The sequence below is a fragment of the Pocillopora verrucosa genome, chromosome 9 (genome assembly GCF_036669915.1).
Source record: "Pocillopora verrucosa isolate sample1 chromosome 9, ASM3666991v2, whole genome shotgun sequence".
Taxonomy (NCBI): domain Eukaryota; kingdom Metazoa; phylum Cnidaria; class Anthozoa; order Scleractinia; family Pocilloporidae; genus Pocillopora; species Pocillopora verrucosa.
The window spans coordinates 2,620,846-2,640,206 of NC_089320.1; the positions used below are offsets into that span (position 1 = coordinate 2,620,846).

At 37.6% G+C, this 19,361-nt stretch overlaps 3 protein-coding genes across 7 annotated transcripts in view; 1 reads left to right on the forward strand and 2 right to left on the reverse strand.

Moving 5' to 3' along the window:
• Positions 1–172: 172 nt before the first annotated feature.
• On the reverse strand, positions 173–7,517 carry LOC131791438 (uncharacterized). The gene is made up of 9 exons (XM_059108786.2): positions 6,867–7,517; positions 5,727–5,874; positions 4,884–5,082; positions 3,999–4,077; positions 3,046–3,096; positions 1,989–2,149; positions 1,592–1,664; positions 1,155–1,302; positions 173–518 (listed from the first exon to the last, which is right to left on the reverse strand). The coding sequence occupies exons 1-9, from the start codon at positions 7,467–7,469 to the stop codon at positions 406–408; spliced, it is 1,575 nt and encodes a 524-aa protein (XP_058964769.2). The 5' UTR covers positions 7,470–7,517; the 3' UTR covers positions 173–405.
• A 1,845-nt stretch (positions 7,518–9,362) lies between these two features.
• LOC131791408 (potassium voltage-gated channel subfamily A member 2-like) lies at positions 9,363–11,796 on the forward strand. The gene is made up of 2 exons (XM_059108749.2): positions 9,363–10,692; positions 11,286–11,796. Exons 1-2 carry the CDS (start codon positions 9,447–9,449, stop codon positions 11,417–11,419), a joined length of 1,380 nt encoding a protein of 459 aa, XP_058964732.2. The 5' UTR covers positions 9,363–9,446; the 3' UTR covers positions 11,420–11,796.
• Positions 11,797–12,194: 398 nt separating this feature from the next.
• LOC131791409 (uncharacterized) overlaps positions 12,195–19,361 on the reverse strand; it is a 34,743-nt gene continuing 27,576 nt past the window's right edge. For all 5 annotated transcript variants that reach the window (XM_066171739.1, XM_059108750.2, XM_066171738.1 and 2 more), the window contains exons 38-50: positions 19,031–19,175; positions 18,699–18,789; positions 18,046–18,228; positions 17,304–17,363; positions 16,956–17,013; positions 16,248–16,392; positions 15,944–16,034; positions 15,206–15,388; positions 14,739–14,798; positions 14,360–14,403; positions 13,802–13,937; positions 13,477–13,587; positions 12,195–12,965 (exon numbers count right to left, since the gene is read on the reverse strand). In XM_066171739.1, coding sequence (XP_066027836.1) covers positions 12,849–12,965; positions 13,477–13,587; positions 13,802–13,937; positions 14,360–14,403; positions 14,739–14,798; positions 15,206–15,388; positions 15,944–16,034; positions 16,248–16,392; positions 16,956–17,013; positions 17,304–17,363; positions 18,046–18,228; positions 18,699–18,789; positions 19,031–19,175 — 1,424 coding nt within the window. In that variant the 3' untranslated portion in view covers positions 12,195–12,848. The remainder of the gene's footprint in view (positions 12,966–13,476; positions 13,588–13,801; positions 13,938–14,359; positions 14,404–14,738; positions 14,799–15,205; positions 15,389–15,943; positions 16,035–16,247; positions 16,393–16,955; positions 17,014–17,303; positions 17,364–18,045; positions 18,229–18,698; positions 18,790–19,030; positions 19,176–19,361) is intronic.

Consider the following 19,361-nt stretch of genomic DNA (forward strand, 5'->3'; position numbering starts at 1 on the left):
GAGGGGTGATACTCTGGGAAGAAATTAGATGCCAGCAACCCTTAGGGTTTAAAGGGCTTAAATGAGATAATGCCTCAATAGATATTTTTCAGGTGCTTGTTCCTTTCATGCCATAATTTGTTCCAGTTGCGCATACAGAAACAAATCCACACAAAATATAAGATGACTTTTATTCTAGTTTTATTCACTTCTCCTTCCTACAGGAAGTAACTTTTAATTAGTTAGCATATTCACTTTACTTTTTTGTTCAATATTATAAATACAGAAAATTTTCAGGAAATACTTCCTGAAATTGTTTATAATTTACTCTAAAAAGCTTATTTTACTTGCCAAAAAAAATCAAGGCATTTTTCTGACAACAAAATAAACTTTGGTGGGCTTATCAAGAAATACTTTTTTGGAAAATCACAGCTCAGAGTGTGTTGATTCTCTGTGTATGGAATCCAAGCTATCTGATGGTAGCTGTGTTTGTTTCATGATCTCTTTATCTTCAGCCAATTCTTTTTCATAGAAAATTCCTGAAAGAAAGAAAAATTCTGACATCATTAAATGACACTTCACCCTGGAAAAGCATTTCAGAGAGTGGATCTCTCCAAAAAATGAGAGATGAAGTTGTGTTTTTCATGATTTTTTTTTTCTGACTCAAAGAAATAAAGGAAAGGTTTTTATTGTCTGATTTTTTTTATAGTTGCCTTGAAAGCCCCCTTATTACTGATTTTTGTAAGGGCACTCCAACTAGGTTCAAACAAATTTTCAAGTCTTCATGGTCATATGATGAAATGATTATTGACTGAAGTTGATTGGGCCTGACAGTGACATTTTAGCTTTTTGTTGAAAAAGCGTGAACTTCACTGCAGCCCTCTCACTAAGTCAATGAGTACATATTTGGGAGTGCTTATTGATTGTCAATCAGAAAAAAGGAAAATAACCTAAAGAGCCAATGACAACTCAAAGTAAAAACAAGCTTACAACTTAAGCATGAGAAAACGGGCCAAGTTGTCATTGGTTTTAGTTTTGCATGCGATAGGTTGAGCAAATTGAGTAACTTTTCTGGACCAATCACAGTGCAGAGTGAGGCAAAACCAATGCCATATCACAGGTTACTTTTGACACTCAAAAGAAAGTCACTCTAAAGTTTTGTGTGCTTTTCAAACCTGATTTATCATCATCTTTCTTTTTCAAATAAAACTTCAAGACATGGTCAAGACGCTCCCTCAGTTCTTCTTCTGACACAAAATCTGCATTTTTTGGCTGAAGCATGTTGTAAAGTTCCTTCGCTACTTTGGCAGAGCCACCAAAATCCTGGAGGATAAAAAATAGCCATGAATTGTGACTCACATGAACACAGAACATAATTGGTGGCTGGTATGTCAGCTGATGATGTCTGCAGCTGACAAATTGTCTGAAAAATGAATATCAAAATTGGCTGAAAAGCTTTGAGGTAAATGTGAAATTTAGAGGAACAAGATATCTGGACAAATTACATTAAGTAATGTGAAGCAACCCAGTAAAAAATTGCTATATCTGTAAGTGCTTTAGTTCTTGGATCCTTTGTCAGTAACAATTTTTCTGCAGGTGTTATTTCAATTACCTCATAACGTGCTATCAAGTTTTCCTTTGTCAGTTTTCCATGTCCATCTTGCAAAGCTTGGTTAAAAACAGACCTGAAAAGAGGAAAAAAATAAAACGCTTGTGAGAATTCTGGATTTAGGGGATGGAAGAAAACAGGAGACCAAGAAAAAATTTCAGAGGAAGGACTGGAACCAACAAGAGACATTATCTCACAAATGACATCAGCCTGGAAACTAACCAAGGGCACCACGGTGAGGGGCAAGTAAGAGGGTGGGAGGGGAGGGGGGGGCAGGTTATTATTGCCCCACCACTGACATAAAATTAGTCTCTTCTTCACCAAATTCTAAAAACTACTGTCAAAAAAGAAAAAAAATATTGTGGCATTAAAGTAGCAAGAATCGTTCCATGTCTCTTACTTGACTTCCTTCAGATCAAAAACAGCAAATTCATATTCCTCAGTGTTTGCAGGGTCTGGATCAATCTCATTTGCCACTTGTTTCACTTGTTCTATTGTAAGGGCCTCAATGTCTTGTTTGGTGACATAACCTTTGTTTTCAGCATCCATTATTTTAAGAACCTTCAAAGGTAAAATAAACAAAGTATTTTTCATTTGACACGTCAAACCTGGTCTAAGACTTCTTCAAGGTTTTACTTCAATCACTTCTCTTTGTGATTGGTCTAAAAAGCTTAATGCCACTTTCTCAAACAATAGAGACATTTTCAATTGAGTATCACAACTCTTTTCCTCTGGGTGGTTGTTACAATCACTTTCACTTTGAAATGAAAAGAGTTCCTTCATAAAAGTTTACTTTGATTGGCATTAAAACATAAAAAAATTGGGGAAACTTGGAGGCCATAAGACAAGTATATCAATGATCTACAATAACACACAATTTTAAAGTGCACACAATCTCTCTTTTCTTTAGAATTATAATTTTGTGTCTTTTAATTGTAGTTGTACCATTTACTGTTAACTTGTTTTCACTCATTCACCTCCTTAATTACTTAAATTATATAAAATTTTTGAACTTTTTACTTCAATCACTTCACTGTGATTGGTTTAAAAAGCTTACACCACTTTCTCAACCAATAGAGACATTTTCAATTGAGTATTGCAACTCCTTTCCTCAGGTTGGTTGTTGTGATCACTTTGGTTTTCAATTGAAAAGAAATCTTAAACAAAAGTTTTCTTTGTTTGGTATTAAAACTTAATACGGTGTAGGAAACTGGGTAACTTGGAGGCCACGAGACAAGAACATCAATGATCCACAGTAACTGTACACAATTGTAAAGTGCACAGAATCTCTCTTCTCTTACATTAGAATTTATGCCTTTTAATTGTACATAATTATACTTTTAATGTTAACTTGTTTTCACTCATTCCCCTCCCTACTCAAATAAATAAATAAAATTTCAACTTTTTGCCAGTTGCCTGCTGTTGTTGGCCTATGTCATCATAAATTACTAACTTACTTTTTCAGCTATGTTTCTTCTAACATCTTCATGTTCTTCCATAACTTCACCCTGCAAGAACAGCAAAAGTAAGTCATAGCACTGGCAGACCACACTATGTGTCTGTGTCTATCGTTGACAAGAGACAAACAAAATCTATGAGGGTTATGAATACAGCTCTGAAAATTGCATATCTAAATTATATCTATGTCTGAATATCTCACTAAAATTAAATGAAATGATAATTGATGCATTTGTGGTATTTTTTTGCCTTCATGGGCCATTTTAAGTGTCTTACAACAAAATTACTCTTAGCCAGAGGCCGTAAAGAGAAGAAAGGGAGTGTCCCTTACTTCTCTTAACCTGAGGTTATAGAGTCTGCTCTAGAGCAAAGGGGCCCACCCAGCTGGGGTTTATCCTGATTTCCTTGCTTTCCAAGCTACAAGGAGGAAGAGCTACTCCTCCCTGAATGGGATGCCAGTCCATCACAAGGTTACCCGTAGCATTTCATCAGGCTTCGAATTCCCAGACAATTTGCTGGTAAAAAGTACCCATTTTCATTATATGGCAAGGTAGTCTTGAGGTAAATCTGAGCATTCTTGCTTGGTCTGGATTTTTCCATATGGACCATTTCCACTGAAATTTCATGAGCCACATATTTCTGTCTCCAAAATAAACAAGTTTGTCTGAGTGCTGGAGTCATACTAGGAAATATTGGCCCTTGATCATATTTGTACAGACCTCCCTGTCCTGGGTCTATACTGCCACGACTTTGGGTCACAAAGAACACAACAAAATGACCTGGCCCGATCTCAAACCCAGACTTCTTGACCTGGATTCCAGCACAGTAATCACTGTGTCATCATGTCTCCCACAAAGGCTACAGTGGTTTCATACATGTATTATTCAAATCAAAAATCCCTCACAGGATGCTTATTGTAGGATCACACATACACATGTATAGGTTTCCTTACTTCAGTAAGTAGTTGAAAAAAGTCTTCTATGTCCAGTCTCTTACTTTTCTTACTTTCCACAAAACTGATATAATGATCTCTATAACAAATTAAACAAAGATGAAATTAACAGTGATCCCAGGGAGTATAATATTATTTATTCATGCAAGATCAATTGGAAAAGGAACTTATCCTAGAAAAGGCTCTGACAAAGGGCTAATGCTCAAAACATCAGCTTTGAAACTCTTTAACCCTTTAACTCCCAGATCAAACTTGTCATTCTCCTTACTGTCAACCATACAATTCTTATAATGTTAGTTCAGAGAATTTAGTATTGGATCAACTAATTATCCCCAAATTGATATTTTTCTTGATTCTCATCACTTATCTGGTTGATATTGTATTGATATATTGTAAGGAGAAATTCTGTCTTCGTCACTCATGGGAGTTAAGGGTTAAAGTGGCCTATTTACATTATCAACTCAGTTGATACTATTAAATTACTCTGGCTGTTTCTTTAGAAACTTACCCCCTTTATCTGAGAATTGGCCAAATGAGGACACATGGAAAACTTTTAACTTGATTGCATATACCAATTAAAAAAGGATCACTTTGGTTTTGTTTAATTTGGATAATGTAAAACTAAATAAGATCCCACTCATTTTTAGGAGGAAAGGGTTAACTTTACAATAAAAAGTTGCTTAAGGGTCTGTGCAAACTTTGCACAACACCTGGGACATTTTACCTGATGTGAATAGTTCCCAGTCTTGCGTGTAATCTGATCAAACAACATGGTGTCCAGATTAACCTGGCTACAGCTTCTATTTCTTATTTATCTTCTACTTTCAGTTATTATAGTTGTTAGCCCTATACCCTCTAGTATTGAATAATTCATGTAATATGTACTTCATTTCAAATGGATCTAAGTTCCCCATGGTTTGTGGGCCATGTCCTGGGTAGGTCCATACCATGTTCACATCAGACAGGGGTGTGTACACTAGCTTGGCACTCTCACATCCAATAGGGTCAAACTCTGTCAGGCGTGAGAACAGAACTGAAACAGCCATGTTCTTTGAGCCATATGATCGCACTTGATGCCAGTAACCTGATATAAATTATAAACATCCATCTTTAGTTAATAATGGTAGGCTTTGAAATAGCTGCAGACATTTGTATGCACTAATACTGATAGAGCATAATGTTTCAGAAACTATCTAATACATGCATGTACTCTGTACACTTTCTTAGAATGAGGGTCCTGATCTCTTTTCATGCACAAATTTTAAAAATTTGCATGTCACATGTACTTGAAACAGTGTTTCATAGGTCAAAAACTTCAAATCTCACCTTACATTGCCTTTATGTAAAATTCATGTGCCATGTATTAATTTTGGGATTTATCACATGCAGAAAACATCAACCCTTTGCCCCCTTTTAAAGTGCTTAATTCTTGAGACTAAAGTTTCTCTTAAAATCTTCATGCACATAGTCCAGACATTCATGATAGTATGTGGTAATTATTCTTAGTATCAAATGTCTATGTTAGAAATTTTAGAATTATGGGTAAAGTGAAAAATTTCAATCTATCTTTTTAATATATTTTTTTTAATACCATTAGCATTACAAGTACATAGTATGTTGGTGGTGAAAGTACAGGATGTAACACTAATGGTTTATAAAAAAAAAACAATTAAAAAGACAGAATTTTTTTACTTTGGCTATACATTATATGGCTAGTATAGTGCTTACTGTAAGGCAAAAACAGGCAATCTCCTGGTGTCATATTTGCATACTGCCATTTCACTTGTTTGAATTTGGGATATTTGATAAGATTCACACTTTGAACATCCAATGTGGCAAATCCTCCATAGCCTCTGTCCCCATCAGCAACTGGTATCTGCAATCCACAAATATTAGTAAAAACATCAGATCTCTCATGAATAGCTGCTACAACTCAAATGCTTAACTGGGTCAAGATTGTTTTCCTTACATGGAAGCAAAGAACTTTCTTTTGCACAAGGATAATTTTCCTAATTAAGTTGAGTACCTTGTTCTCAAGTTGAGAATTTTCTTAATAGTAAATAAAATTGACCAAGACTTTCAAAGATTCTCAATTAAATAAAAGTGTCAACTTAAGAAATCTCAAGTTTCTGTAAACAGTCTAGACTTCACTTGAGAAGAAAAATCCAGTTGAGATTAACCACAACCACAACTACAACTGTCCACAAGAGCTTTCCATTTTTCTTTCTCTTAACAAAGATTTGAAAAAAAGTCACAACGATTTTCAAATAACATTTTCTCATCACTAAAGATTGTGAACCAATTAAAGAAATAGTGGACTACGCGTTTTAAAGAAACAATTTATAAGTAAATTATTCAACGAAAAAACACCTGTTTCATACAGGTAAATGACAGTGGTTATTTACCACGTTTTGTTCACCAAGCTTAGCAATTATTTATGCAGCGGACCTTTTGCTAAATGCGGAAGCTTAGTAAATAGTTCATACGAATTTTAAAAATTGAGCGATCGAGTATCAAAACTAAAGAACTTATCATGTTAATTGCTATCAGATTTCAAATACTTCATTACCATGGCAAAGGTTCATATTTTAAAAAATCTGAACTAATTTCTTAGGTAAATTTGACGACAAAGTGTTTTTCTGAAGGCGTCAATGACAAGGTGATGACTTTTTGAGATGCAGATCTCAATATAAAAGGTCTAGGAATGGAAGATTAGAACAAGGAAGCATGAAAAATTTCCAACTTTGAATGAAGTGACAAATTTCAATCCAAGAGAGCTTTCTTTGTCAAAAAAAAATATTTGAAGCCATCTTTTCATCAAAAAACGAAATAAGGACTTCAAAATAATTCTTATCTGGAAGATCGTACGTTTAGTTCGTTTTCTGGGTGAATGAGTATCCAGTCTTTGGTGCCATTGAGCAAGCAATTAATGGCATTGTCTGCATCTTTATGCAACATACTGCGAGTTCCGCCCGAACTCAACCAAAGATTTGCTTCTAAAATTCTCTCGCTGAAAGAACCACACATCAGGGAGGGTAACACGAAAACTTCTTTTGACAACGGATCTGGCAGCTGAGACACAGTATAGGAATCTTTCTGTTGATAAGTTCCCAGAAAACTACGAATCGTGTCACGACCAAGACCCCTTTCTCCAACAGGAACATGATCTTTCTCGCGTTTAGCCTCCAGTTTAACTTCTAACTCGCCATAATTGTCTTTTAAATATTGATCAGTCCATAAATGGAAAGCAGGAAATTTTTTAGCTGCTCCGCGAAAAACAACAGGTTTTCGCAAACTTGCATATTGGTTCCAAAACTCCTGAGGCGATGGAAGTTGTTGTAAAATCTCTACATGCCCATCGCTGTCTCTGTGTTTGCCAAGTTCTTCTCCATGACCGCGAGGAAGTTCTTGGTGGTTGGCAGAAGTTAGAGCTCGTTCCAGGATAGACAAAACAAATAAGAAAACCTTCATGTTGAAAGTGTACTGCTTTATTGTTTTGAGATTCTGTGTGAACGAGAGAGCCCGGTTTTGAGCATGGAGATGAGGCCTGCAGTTAGTAAAATTATGACCAATTGTCTTGGACTGGATTCATGGATATATGGTGAGATAAAGTGAAAACCTGAGTATAAGGACCTATTTTTTTTTTTTAAGTCAGGTGCACAATTAACAAAGTTAAGTATGGTAAAGTAAGTTCTTGTATTTTGGGTCCCTATTGGCGATTTAGGCTGAGTAGGTTCTTAATTAGGTTCTTTAGTCTAAATTGGGGTAGACAGGCTTACCCGACTCCCTGGTGTCTCCAGTTTTCTCTACACTTGTTGCAAGTGTTAATAGGCCTGCACGGCTCCACAGTAGGTTCCTGTGTGACTATGGAGAGATTGAGGCAGAATGGATTGGTGCCCATTACAACGTAGGACAGGGTCAATGACTTGAAATCAGAGTGGATTACAGACTACTATTTCAAATGTCAGAAAAAAACCAGATTTAACTTTGTTAATGTGCACCTGACTGAAAAGGCAAAATATAAGACTGTTACACCGCAAGAATGCATACAATACATTGTAAACCTCTTTTATCCAAAGTCCATGAAGCTAATAAAGACTTTACATTAACTTGCTTTTGTTGTAGGGATTAATACTTTCGTTTGTAATTACAGTTTGGTACAGTATGTTGTTGCTATACTCAAATTTGCAATCTGAAAGTTACACTCCACGGTTAAAATGTTTTTCATGATATTACTGTAACCCAAAATATAAGAATCTGCTTGATCTTGTTTGGCTAAATGTAGGTTCTTGTATTAAGGAGGCATTTCTGTCAGGAGCTTTTTAATCCACTAAGTTGTTCTACGTGGGTTTAAACTGTACTCTACCGTTCCTTTTTCAGTTGTAACTTGAAAAGCCGGTAACAGCGGTGTACCGTCACCTATAAGACCACTCGTCACCGTCTTTTTAGTCTGCGAGCAGCCGGGCTCTCGTGTTTCCATCTCTCGTGCTTATGGTACAAGTTATTGAAATTCCTGTATTTATACGTAAGAAGAAGTGTTGTGTATAAATTAAATACTGAGTTAACGGCCACTCAACTTCACAGTTTATATGTGCAAAAATTACTTAAAGTGAAAGAGCTGTAACACCGCTACAGAGAGGGAAAATAGTCATCGAGTACTATTAATCGGTCACTTTGTTGTTGTTTCCAAGGGCGGAAATGTCATCGGCAAAAGGTAAATGGCATTTAAAAAAAAGAAAGAAAAAATAGCTAAAATTTTGCGAATCTTCTGGAAATAATGTAAGTGATACACGAAATATTTCAAAATAAAGGAACATCAGCGGTATAAAGCCACATACATAAGGTTACAATACATTGCATTTTAAATACCTCTTCAAACGGGCCAAAAATCGGAAATAGGAAGAGATCGGCTAAAAGCTGGTTTCTAAACCGCAAACACATTTCATTATTGCTGATTATAGTACACATCAAAACACTCGACTGGTTTCATTCATTTTTACGACAGGCCACTTGCGATAATCGGTATGGTATCACAAAAGACAATAATGATTCGCACCGATAACACACAGACTTAGGGCAATCACTTTAGAAATCGGAGAACCGCCTCTGTTGATTATTTTTCGATACTACGCGGATTTTTGAGCAGATGAATGTGCAATTTCAAATTCTGGCTACACGAAGAGAAGAACCTAAGACATTTTTAATTATTTTTAATGAGATTAATCGGCTGAAAAATGGAACAGATTGACCTCGATGATAGATTGTATTATAGTCATCCGCTGACAAGGTTAAGGGTTCGAGATGTAAACAAACTTAGTAAAGAATGTGGTTTGGCGTAAGATCGCATGCTGTCACTTGCATTGATCTTGAACCGAAATAACAATTGGTGAGCAGAAAAGAAGAAAAGAAAAACGCTAGTGACGTCTGGCGATTGGATGTTAACCCAAGATGCTACCTTACTATGGAAAACCATCAAATTTGGAAACTTACCCGACATCACCGAAGATCTACCGTAGAGGATTAGCGAAAACGTTCGTGCGTCGCGCACAGAGGGCCGACCCAGAGCGACAACTTAATCCCTCGGAAGATCCTGACGGTATTTCTTGTGAGACTCTATCCCGCAGGGAAAAAAAGATACGAGTCAATGTCTGTGGAAAACCATACGTAATCACTGTTCAACAACTGCTAAGATTTCCTACAAGTTTGCTAGCAGATCCAGAAAAAAGAGCACCTTTTCACGATGAAGAGAACCACGAATTCTTTTTTGACAGAAATCGAACGACATTTGAAAGCATCTTTTACTTTTACGTAACAAATGGAATACTAGTTTTTCCGAGTAAAACATTCTCGCTACAGCTTTTGGCAGACGATTTTCATTTCTTTGGCCTGTACGAGTATTTGAGCTCGGAAGAAAGGCGACACAGTTTGCCAACTCCAAGTGCATTTTTTCCAAAGAAAGTGATAGCCCCAAAATCAGTTTGTCCAAAAAAGTTTTGGGAAATTTGCGAGTCTCCAGATTCAAGCTTCGTCGCACGAATCACAACGTTGTTTTCGCTGATGGTAATTTTGCTCGCCATTGCTATTTTGTGCATTGAAAGTCTTCCAAGCGTACGAAACTCGAATCTTGTTGAGGAAGTCATAGATAGTGGAGTGCACCTTAACATCAGTACAAACCAAAACAATGCAATAGTGACCCACGATAGCAATTCCTTCACAGTGAAATATTTCACCTCAAGAGCTAAGGAATTTTGCATCGCCTGGTTCACACTGGAATTAATTATTCGTTTTCTTGTTTCGCCAGAAAAGCGAAGATTCCTACTCAAATTTCTAAACATCGTGGACATAGCCGCTATTTTACCATTCTACATTTATTTGGTCGTGTCCGAAAAGTCAAAAGCACCCCCTGTTTATCTGATCAAGATCTTTCATCTTTCAAAAATATTTCAAGTGCTTAAAGTCTCTCGCTACGCTTCAACGATGATAGTGCTTAAAAAAACTGTTACCGCATGTCTATCAGATCTGTGGACGATGGTTTCTTTAACTCTTACAGGAACCATTTTATTTGGGATTCTTGTATATTACTGCGAAACTTGGGACCAAGAAACGGAATTTCGAAGTATTCCTCACTCATTCTGGTGGGCTGTTGTGACAATTACTACTGTTGGGTATGGTGATATGGTTCCAAACACTCTTGGTAAGTGTAAAATTCATTGTCTCTTTATCAAGGTACTACACAATTTTCATTTTTCCAAAGTTGTGGAACATAATCTTTTTGACGTCGAGATAAGAACCCATAGAATCTCATGACGGCTCCAAGCCTTTGAACAAATCAAAAAGCCGTCCACTGCAAGTGTGACTCGTGCGACAAGCGCACGATTGCAAGCTATGACATCACTAGCTTACAATTGATTGGCTGACGCAGCGGATAGTGAAATATAGATGGCAAACTGTTAGCCGCTTATCATTCATTTAACTCTTAAAGCGTAAATGACTTTCTTATCACGATTTCATGATCTTTCTAGAAACAAATTCGTGCAGACGGCCGTGTCTCACACGATGTAAGAAACATGTGTTTTGTGCCGTATACTCTGCAGTATCTAAGCAACTGCGAAACTGTTCCTGCCCTAACTCAATATTAATCCTAACTTGTTATCGGTTGCTGAGTTAGGGGAAGGAGTAGGAGTGCATTTGCCCAGATACTGACATCGATTGGAAAAAAAAATGAATGTCAGGAAAAGGTGCACATTCTGTGCTTGAAAGAATTATATATTCTTCTTTTTTCTGCAGGAGGGAAGATTCTGGGTGGACTGTGCACCATCTCAGGTGTTATATTCATAACACCCCTTCTGCCGATCATTTACAATAAGTTTGTCCGGTTTCAAAAACTGGAAGACAGCAAGCCGTTATGTCAATGTCGATAAAGTGAACTGGTCACTAAATTGAATGCAATGCACGTTGTGATCACCTGATGACATGATAACAATTTACCTCACACTTTCTCGTAAGTTCCTCGTCTAGAGCTTCTATTTCTGACGGGCCCTTTACTCCTCTTAAACCGACGTTACTCCTCTGGGCCCTTTGCCAGCCTCTGCTCAGAAAATGAGCCAGAATCGGGAGGAAAGAAGACAGGATCCGAGAAAACGGCGCAAATTTAGACTACTTTCCCTCTTAGGGTTCCATACTGGTTTAATTTTTAATTCTAATTGTATGAGAATAATACTGATGGCTCCAAACGGTAGATAGCTGTGAACAACAGGAGTAAATAAAGAGATTTATTCAGCTCGTAGTCTATAATTAATCAATTCTACAAATAATCAATACTTTACACTGAGTGATCGATGCAATCTTCATAATAAAATGCAATTTCACTAAATACGAGGTAGCTTTGCAGGTTCTTGAAACAAAAGGTAAAAAAAAAAAGCAAGAGAAGATGCGATTTAATTTAAGAGTAATTTCTCACAAACTCAAAAAAATTTGGGTTCATCATTCACACCTTGGCATTTTTTATGTTTATCATAGAAATTTTACCTTTCACCAAAAACATTAATACGACTAGAGGTATCAATTTTCCGCAATGCTAAGTCAATAACTAACAAACAAGAGGGTTAAAAAAATAAATACGAAATTTTCATTTAAATATCTATTTGTATCATCTGAAAAATCATCTTATAAAATAGAAAATGTACAACAAATAGGAAACGATGAAAAAAATAAATATCAAAATAAAACGATGCTGTTATTCGAGAATAATTACTTCATTTTGAAATGAATACGCCCACTATAAATCTTCATGTGTTTTTACACAAACGAAATGTTGTTAGCTTAACTGAGATAATTCTTTTGTCAACTGTAATTCTTCACATTTTCTCGCTCATAAAACTTAACAGACGAATTTACAACGAAAGTATGTACATGGTCGTCGATGTTTCCTTAATGTGGGAAAAATCGTTGTAAAAAAATTTTGTGGTCGTATTTTCAGATGCAAAATGTGACGCTATTTAGGAACCAGTCATTATTTTCGTCTTAGGGCTGGGTGGGGGGGGGATGATTGGAGGATGGGGGGGGGGGAGATTGAATGGTTTTCAGGGGACCGGAGGGAGGATCAGTCGGCGCCAGCACAGTGTCAAAGGGTAAGACTATAGCAAGTTTAATGCTTGTAGGATGAGATCATTAAACTACCACAGAGCCTAAGGAGGGTTCAGGTAAATTTTGTTTTGACACAACCAAAATCCTCCAGCCCTTCCCCTCCGAAGATAAATAATGACCGATTCCTATGATCATATAACGACCAAGAAAAGTTTGCGTTTTTTGAAGTCGTTTCTCAAAACGGTAGTTTTTTTCACTCGCAGGTTACGACTCGTTGTATTTTTGCATCCAGAGCCGAAAGAGTTTCTTGGTCTTGTACATTTGCCATCCTTTGAGCAAGCGACGGCGCACGAGCGTGAGCTGGTACCAAGCCATGAAAACCTATTAGGTGAAAAACAGTACATAAGTGACCTGCTTTTCTACTTGAAGCAAAAACATTACGAACATGGTAGACATTCCTAGGTACTTTAAATGAGATGTTATTATGTTAAGGAATAATTTCTATTTTTCTTAAGCTCCTGAATCTCGAACTTGGACCGAGTCTTGACAATCTATTGCTGTTATTCTAGCCAGGATATCTCGGCTCCTAAGATATCTGGAACCCCCGGAAAGCTCTTCATAAGTCTAGTATCTGTTGTGCCCCCCTACCCCCACCCCGTATCTTGGGTCCCTCGACGGGCATTTTGAACTTCCCTGTATTTTAAATTCTCGACATCTCGGTCGCCCGGTTATCCTCAGCCCCCTGGAAGCACAATTTTTTCTCTTTCTCTTTCTCTTGCCCATTTACAAATCAAGTTCCCCACCTCTTTTGAAACCCCCAATACCAATACGAATACCAATACCAATAATTTTCTCTTAGCCCTAAGAGATTGAAGATGACGCCTCTTCTTACCTCAGATAGCTGCTTCTTGTCTTCATGCTTCATCATCATTTCCGACACTCTTTTCCTAATCAACTGGTGACGCCATTTCGTCCAAAACTTTTCAAATACACGGCGATCAACCTAAAAATAAATATATAAATAAATAAAAATGATCAGATACTGAAAAACGACATGAATAGTATGCACTCTCCTGAGACGAACGAAAATATTGGAACTCAAGTTGTTCCTTCTTGCGTCTCCTAAGATTAAAGGTCTTCAGTGACAACTAGTACAATCCAAGTATGCGTCCCCTCAACTCTGCGACGCTTAGTGCAATACAGTTACTGAGTCTCACCATTTCAGTGGCGATCGAGTTCAAGTCAATTCTCTTCTTCCACATCATGAAGTGCTTCGCTACAATGCCTTCTTCCTTCTTTCTGCTGTGTATCTCAAGTTTTGTGTCATGAAACCAGGCGCGGAAACACATTTTGCTGAAAGGAACAAATGACAGTGTGAGAAATGAATCAGCCTTTGTTCACAGACAAGTGATCCAACATGCGAAACGAAGGGAAACGCAAATTTTCCACCCATTACCCGGGAAGCGTACGTCAGTTTACGTCACCCAGTAGAGATGGAGGTAACTCAGAACGTTAGGTTGCAATCTTGGTAAAAAGACACGCGTATCCTTTCTGAATAGAATACACAAGTCCAGCGAATGTTAAGGTATAGAGAAACTTGTGAATATTGACCAAGAACACTAAACGATAGCCGCGGCCAGGGCTCAAGTCTGTACACCTGACCTTATGGAATAAACCCAACTATCGCAGACTCCCTCTTGGACAAGAAAGATGGACCTTGGACCTCTCCCGCTAAGGAGAGCTGACCTGTTTTTTCGTTTGATTATAGTTATTACCTCAACCTTTTCTGGTAATGTTCGTCAGCGATTTCCTCTTGTTGCTGCAACGAAATAAATTCACATGATTTTGAAGCCGATTTGGAACCAAATGTGACGCTGTTTAAAGTAACTCTAATCGAAAACCACGTGAAAGGCTGATGTTGTAAACGCCTCATATTTTCACTCTAAACGTACTTAACTAACCAAGTGCGGGGTGCGAAATGTACGTTGTGACTGATAAATGGGGAAAACGAACATCCGTAACTTAAAAAACCGACTGAGAAAACAAGATTAGTAAAATATTTATTTTTTCACCACTGTCACCCGACGGGTAGATTGAACAATCAGAAGGCGAAAACAATGCTGCCGAAAAATTAGGGTTTCAGTGTAGAATTACCTCATCTTTTTCTTTTTCTGCCTGCTTCTGTTCTGTCTTTGCCTTCCAGTCGGCAAAAAACTGTACCAAATAAAATACAGAAAAACAACTGTGGTCAATGTAATTGGAAACAAAGACGAACCTTTCAGTAGGTCAGGTAAGGTAATAATTATAACGGGATATCACAATTACAGCGCATCTCGACTGAATGTCGAAGAGCCAGTACCAAAGTTATCACAACAGCCAATCAGAGCGAAGGAAAATGTCACAAGAAGCCAATGAGAACTCAGAGTGAAAACAAGTAAACTGCCTAAAGCGCGGGAAAACGCGGGTGACCAAGTCCTGATTGTTTTTATTTTTTTTGCATCTAATTGGTTGAGAGGGTGTCACGAGTTTTCTGGACCAATCACAGGGCGAAGTAAAGCAAAACCACTGCAATTCGACATTGACAGCTGAAAGTTGCTCTATAGACTGTTACAAATCCGTACCTTAGAAGTGACTGTCTTGTTACAATGTTTCTCTGCGCGGCTCTTCAGTGTAAATTTTTTCCATTCCCGCATACAGCCCTGTTTCACTCGTCTGTTGTGATGAACCATCTGTCCGTCTATCAGCTCCTTGTGCTTGCGGGCGACTTTAAGCGCCTCGTGCCAATCATAGAACAGGCGAGAAACCTGGAAAAAGTTTAATAATAGAGAAAAATAATATAATTGTGATGCAAAAGGCCTACCCTTCTTTGGAGGAATTTGGAAATAGCGTTTTCATGCTGGAAGCGGAGAAAAAAAGTTTCTGGCGTTTTCGAAAAGCTTCCCATTCACAATAAAAGACGGAGTCAACGTTTCCAAATTAATACATGAAGTAGAGCGTTTACCAAAACTAAGCTTGTAGACAGTTTATGCGGATGAGTGTCAACGGTTGGTCTACTTGTAGGAATGAAGTTTCGTTTTCAAATTTCTTCGCCTCGGTATTGTATTATATTCAAGTGCCCACAAAGGTTACTGTCGCACTTATCCCAAGAACGTTTTTCGTCCAATCGTATTTGCTGTTCTTCCACAACAGGACAAAATTAGACAACATCTCGGTTGAAACTGAAATAACTTTTATTGGCTAGGAAATTGTTTACTACCCATAACCAGTTTCAGGATTTTTTTGAGAGCTCTTGCGGCGTCAACGCAAAGTTGTATTTTTTTCAGGAAGAAAGAGGCGCTTCGGAAATCGTCGTAACACACCTTTTTATTCATTGTCTGGTCTCGAAAAGAATTAATTTTCCTCCGTTCATCTATCTTCTTTCTTGAAAATTGGTGCCATTCTGCCAGTGATCTGCAAATCAAACACGCAATTTGTTTAATTAAAGCGTTGTTCAACAGTTTAAGCGTGTTGTACAACATGATGCCTTACGCATCGCTAACATTTGAAGTTCGTTCGTTATTCTATCGCCTCTGACTGAAAATTGTCTTTTTTTTTTGGACCAGGTTTGAATCTAGGTGCGTGAGTTGAGTCGCAGTAAAAACGCAATTTTTAGTCGCCACAAACCTCTTCAATACTGTGCGGTTGTGCAAATCCTTTGCTTGTTGCATCTGCCGCGTTTTTTCAGTCCACTGCACAAAGTATAAATGAACCAAACGTCGGCCGTGTTTTGTCTGAAGATCGTTCGCCATCTCCGCTTGTTTCTTCACCTCTGTAAACGGAAAACTCGCAATCAGCACAGCGGCTAAAAAAAGTAATTTTCAACTGAATGTCGCAAAACGAAAACCAAAGTAAAAAAAAATTTAAAACAGAAACCAGCCAAAATTCATGATAAAACTAGCAAACTGCCCGAAGGACAGAAATACGTGAGCAATCAAGTCACTATTGTTTTTAAAACAGTTTTAATTGAATGTCGAAAAATAAAAACCAGTATAGTCCCAACGACTACTAACATCATGATTACCCAATGATAAACTCAAAGTAAAAACAGGCAACCTGCTTAAAGCGCAGGAAAACGCAAGTGACCACGTTGGGATTAATTTTAGTTTTCCATTTCATTGGATGAGATGGTGGCGCCAGTTTTCTGGACCAATCACAGAGCGAAGTAAAGCAAAACAAAAGTAACTTGGACACTCAATTGATTGTTTGAGAGAGAAGGCGCGCGTTTTCTTGACCAATCACAGTAGTGAAATAAGAACGACGAAATCACAGAAAACGAGCTTAAAACTTAACGAAAAATTGCTTTAGGATGACCAATAAACACCGTTTACTCACTAATCGTCCATTGTTTCCAGTGTCGACCAGCTTCTCGGGTTTTTCTGATAAGCATTTTCTGCAAGTTGTAAGGTCAAAAAGACATATCAGCAACTCTCTCTCGTACATTGAGACCGAGAAAAACTGCCATTGCAAATGTGCTTTGGTATCAGCGACAAAGCACGGGTCGAACGATCTCTCTCTGGACAGTGAGCCATGTTTTCCACATAATCTCTCACCCTTCAACCACAACTTTCGGATATGTAATTTTACATCCAGCAAAGCTCCCAAAGAAAAAGCGAGACGACAAAAAAACTTTCCCGCTCCAATCTTTTTCTTCTGCTTTCCTTACAAATTTGAGACATTTACCTCTTGAAGTTTTTCAGAGCCCTTCTTGGTGTACAACGCAAGCCACCATCTTGTGAAACACTGACGGAAAAAAGAAAGGCATAACTGTGATTAAAAACACTTCTATTTAAAAATATCATTAAAAAAAATAACAACATTTGGTACTTAATGTTTTAAACCTCAGTTTACAGTACTGTGTTTGAGCGATGTACGGCTAAGGCCATAAACATCTTACAAAATTCAATATTAATTCCACAATTTTTCCAAATCACTATTTTCATTTTCTAAGCTGAAGGTAAAGATTAAGATTACACGACCAGCCGTAAACCGGTAGATGTCGAGGATTTAACTCTCGAACTTCCGAAAATGATGAATATGTAACTTCTCCCTAAAATATTCATACATTAAACAGCTAACAGGTAATGGGAGTACTCAAACTTATCAGGCAGAGGTTGTTATTTTGATCTAACACCAAATTATTATAACTAATTTAGAAGAAAATGTGTAGCAGTTTTAGGGGAGAAAAGACAATCAGATCTTGGGAAAAATTTCCAACCGCGTCAATTAACTGCTTCGACGTACTTTACGTAAATTCATTCACTCAGTCATTAGGTAACCGTTATCACTTATAACTAATTCCAAAATAAGTTCATTTTGTTCAAAACTTAAGCTTCTCGCTATTTTGTGTAGTTTTCTACGCCTTTGAAATCAGTGTCGCATCATTGTGGATGAACTAGGCCACATTTCAACTTTGTAAACTGACCTTGTGTACGATTTTTTTCTCGTAAGATTTCTCCGCTTTACATCGCAGCATGAATTTCACCCACTTTACAAGACAATAGTGAAGTAACTCTGACTCTTTTCTCTGAAGATGCTCCTCCAAGACTTCTAGGTTTCTCATATTGCGTTGGAATCTTTCTCTCCAAGTCTTGAAGGACTTAGATACCTAGAAGCGAAAAACAAAATGACGAAAATAAGTTAATAAAAAAAAAGTCTTTACATTTGAACTCACGGTCGCGAAAACTGTCGTACTTTCTTACACTTATGGCACACATAAATTTATCTTCTCGCAGTCAAAATCCAATAAAATGCTTTGTTTTCATCGCAATTAATCCTTCATTGACTAGTCGTTCGATAATAAAGTGCTAATCACTGAGTCCTAACAACCCTAAGGAACTAATACAACAGAATAATATATGAAACAACACTTTTTGGTTGTCAAAAATAAAGTTTAATCACGATGAAATAGCAACGTTTTTCATGCAAGTGAAACATTCCGGGCGGTTTTTCCGAGTCCGAATATAACTGACTACGGAGAAACTTCGGAAGATACTCGTTACCTCCGAAGCAGCTCCTAAGATCGACGAGCAATTATCGAATGCATTCGCGATTATCCCAGCAAGGTGTTACACTTACCAATTCTTCTTCCTTATTTTGCAGTATTTCCTGTAAGATTTTGCGTTTCTCGACTCGTGATTGCACATACTGATGCAATCCGAGCAAAGTTCTATTGAAGGAAAAGAATCACATTCTTTAGCAAAAATACATTCAACCCCATCTGCTCAACACAAGTAAAGGAAATCTTTCATGCTCTCTCAACTCCAAATTCCCATCAGTCAGCTTTAAGGTAAAGCTTGTTCTCGTACCAACTGGCCCATCCAACCGGAGCTTCTTCCGGTTCACTTAGGATGAAAAGACAAGGAGAATTACATTGCAAGGTTAATCTTCCACTAAATTCCCATCATTACCTTCTGATCATCTTTCCACTCGCATGACTCTTTGCTTTCTGTACTTTATGAGCTTCCTGCACCCAGTTATCAAACATACGCCGTAACAACTTCTTCTCCGACCCTTCGGCGATGTGCATGGCTCTGTTGTTCAATACTTTAGCTTCTGTAAGAAAAGAAAAAAGAGCGACTAAAGCTTTGCCCACACGTAACCTATATGTTTTAAAATGCAGATTTGTTGACGACTTTCGCTGGCAGGCACGTTAAGGATCATTTCGTAAACAGCTTCTAAAGTGGGTAAGCTTGAAAAAGCGTCAAGTGAAGTTTGCATGTCATGTATCATGTGTGATTT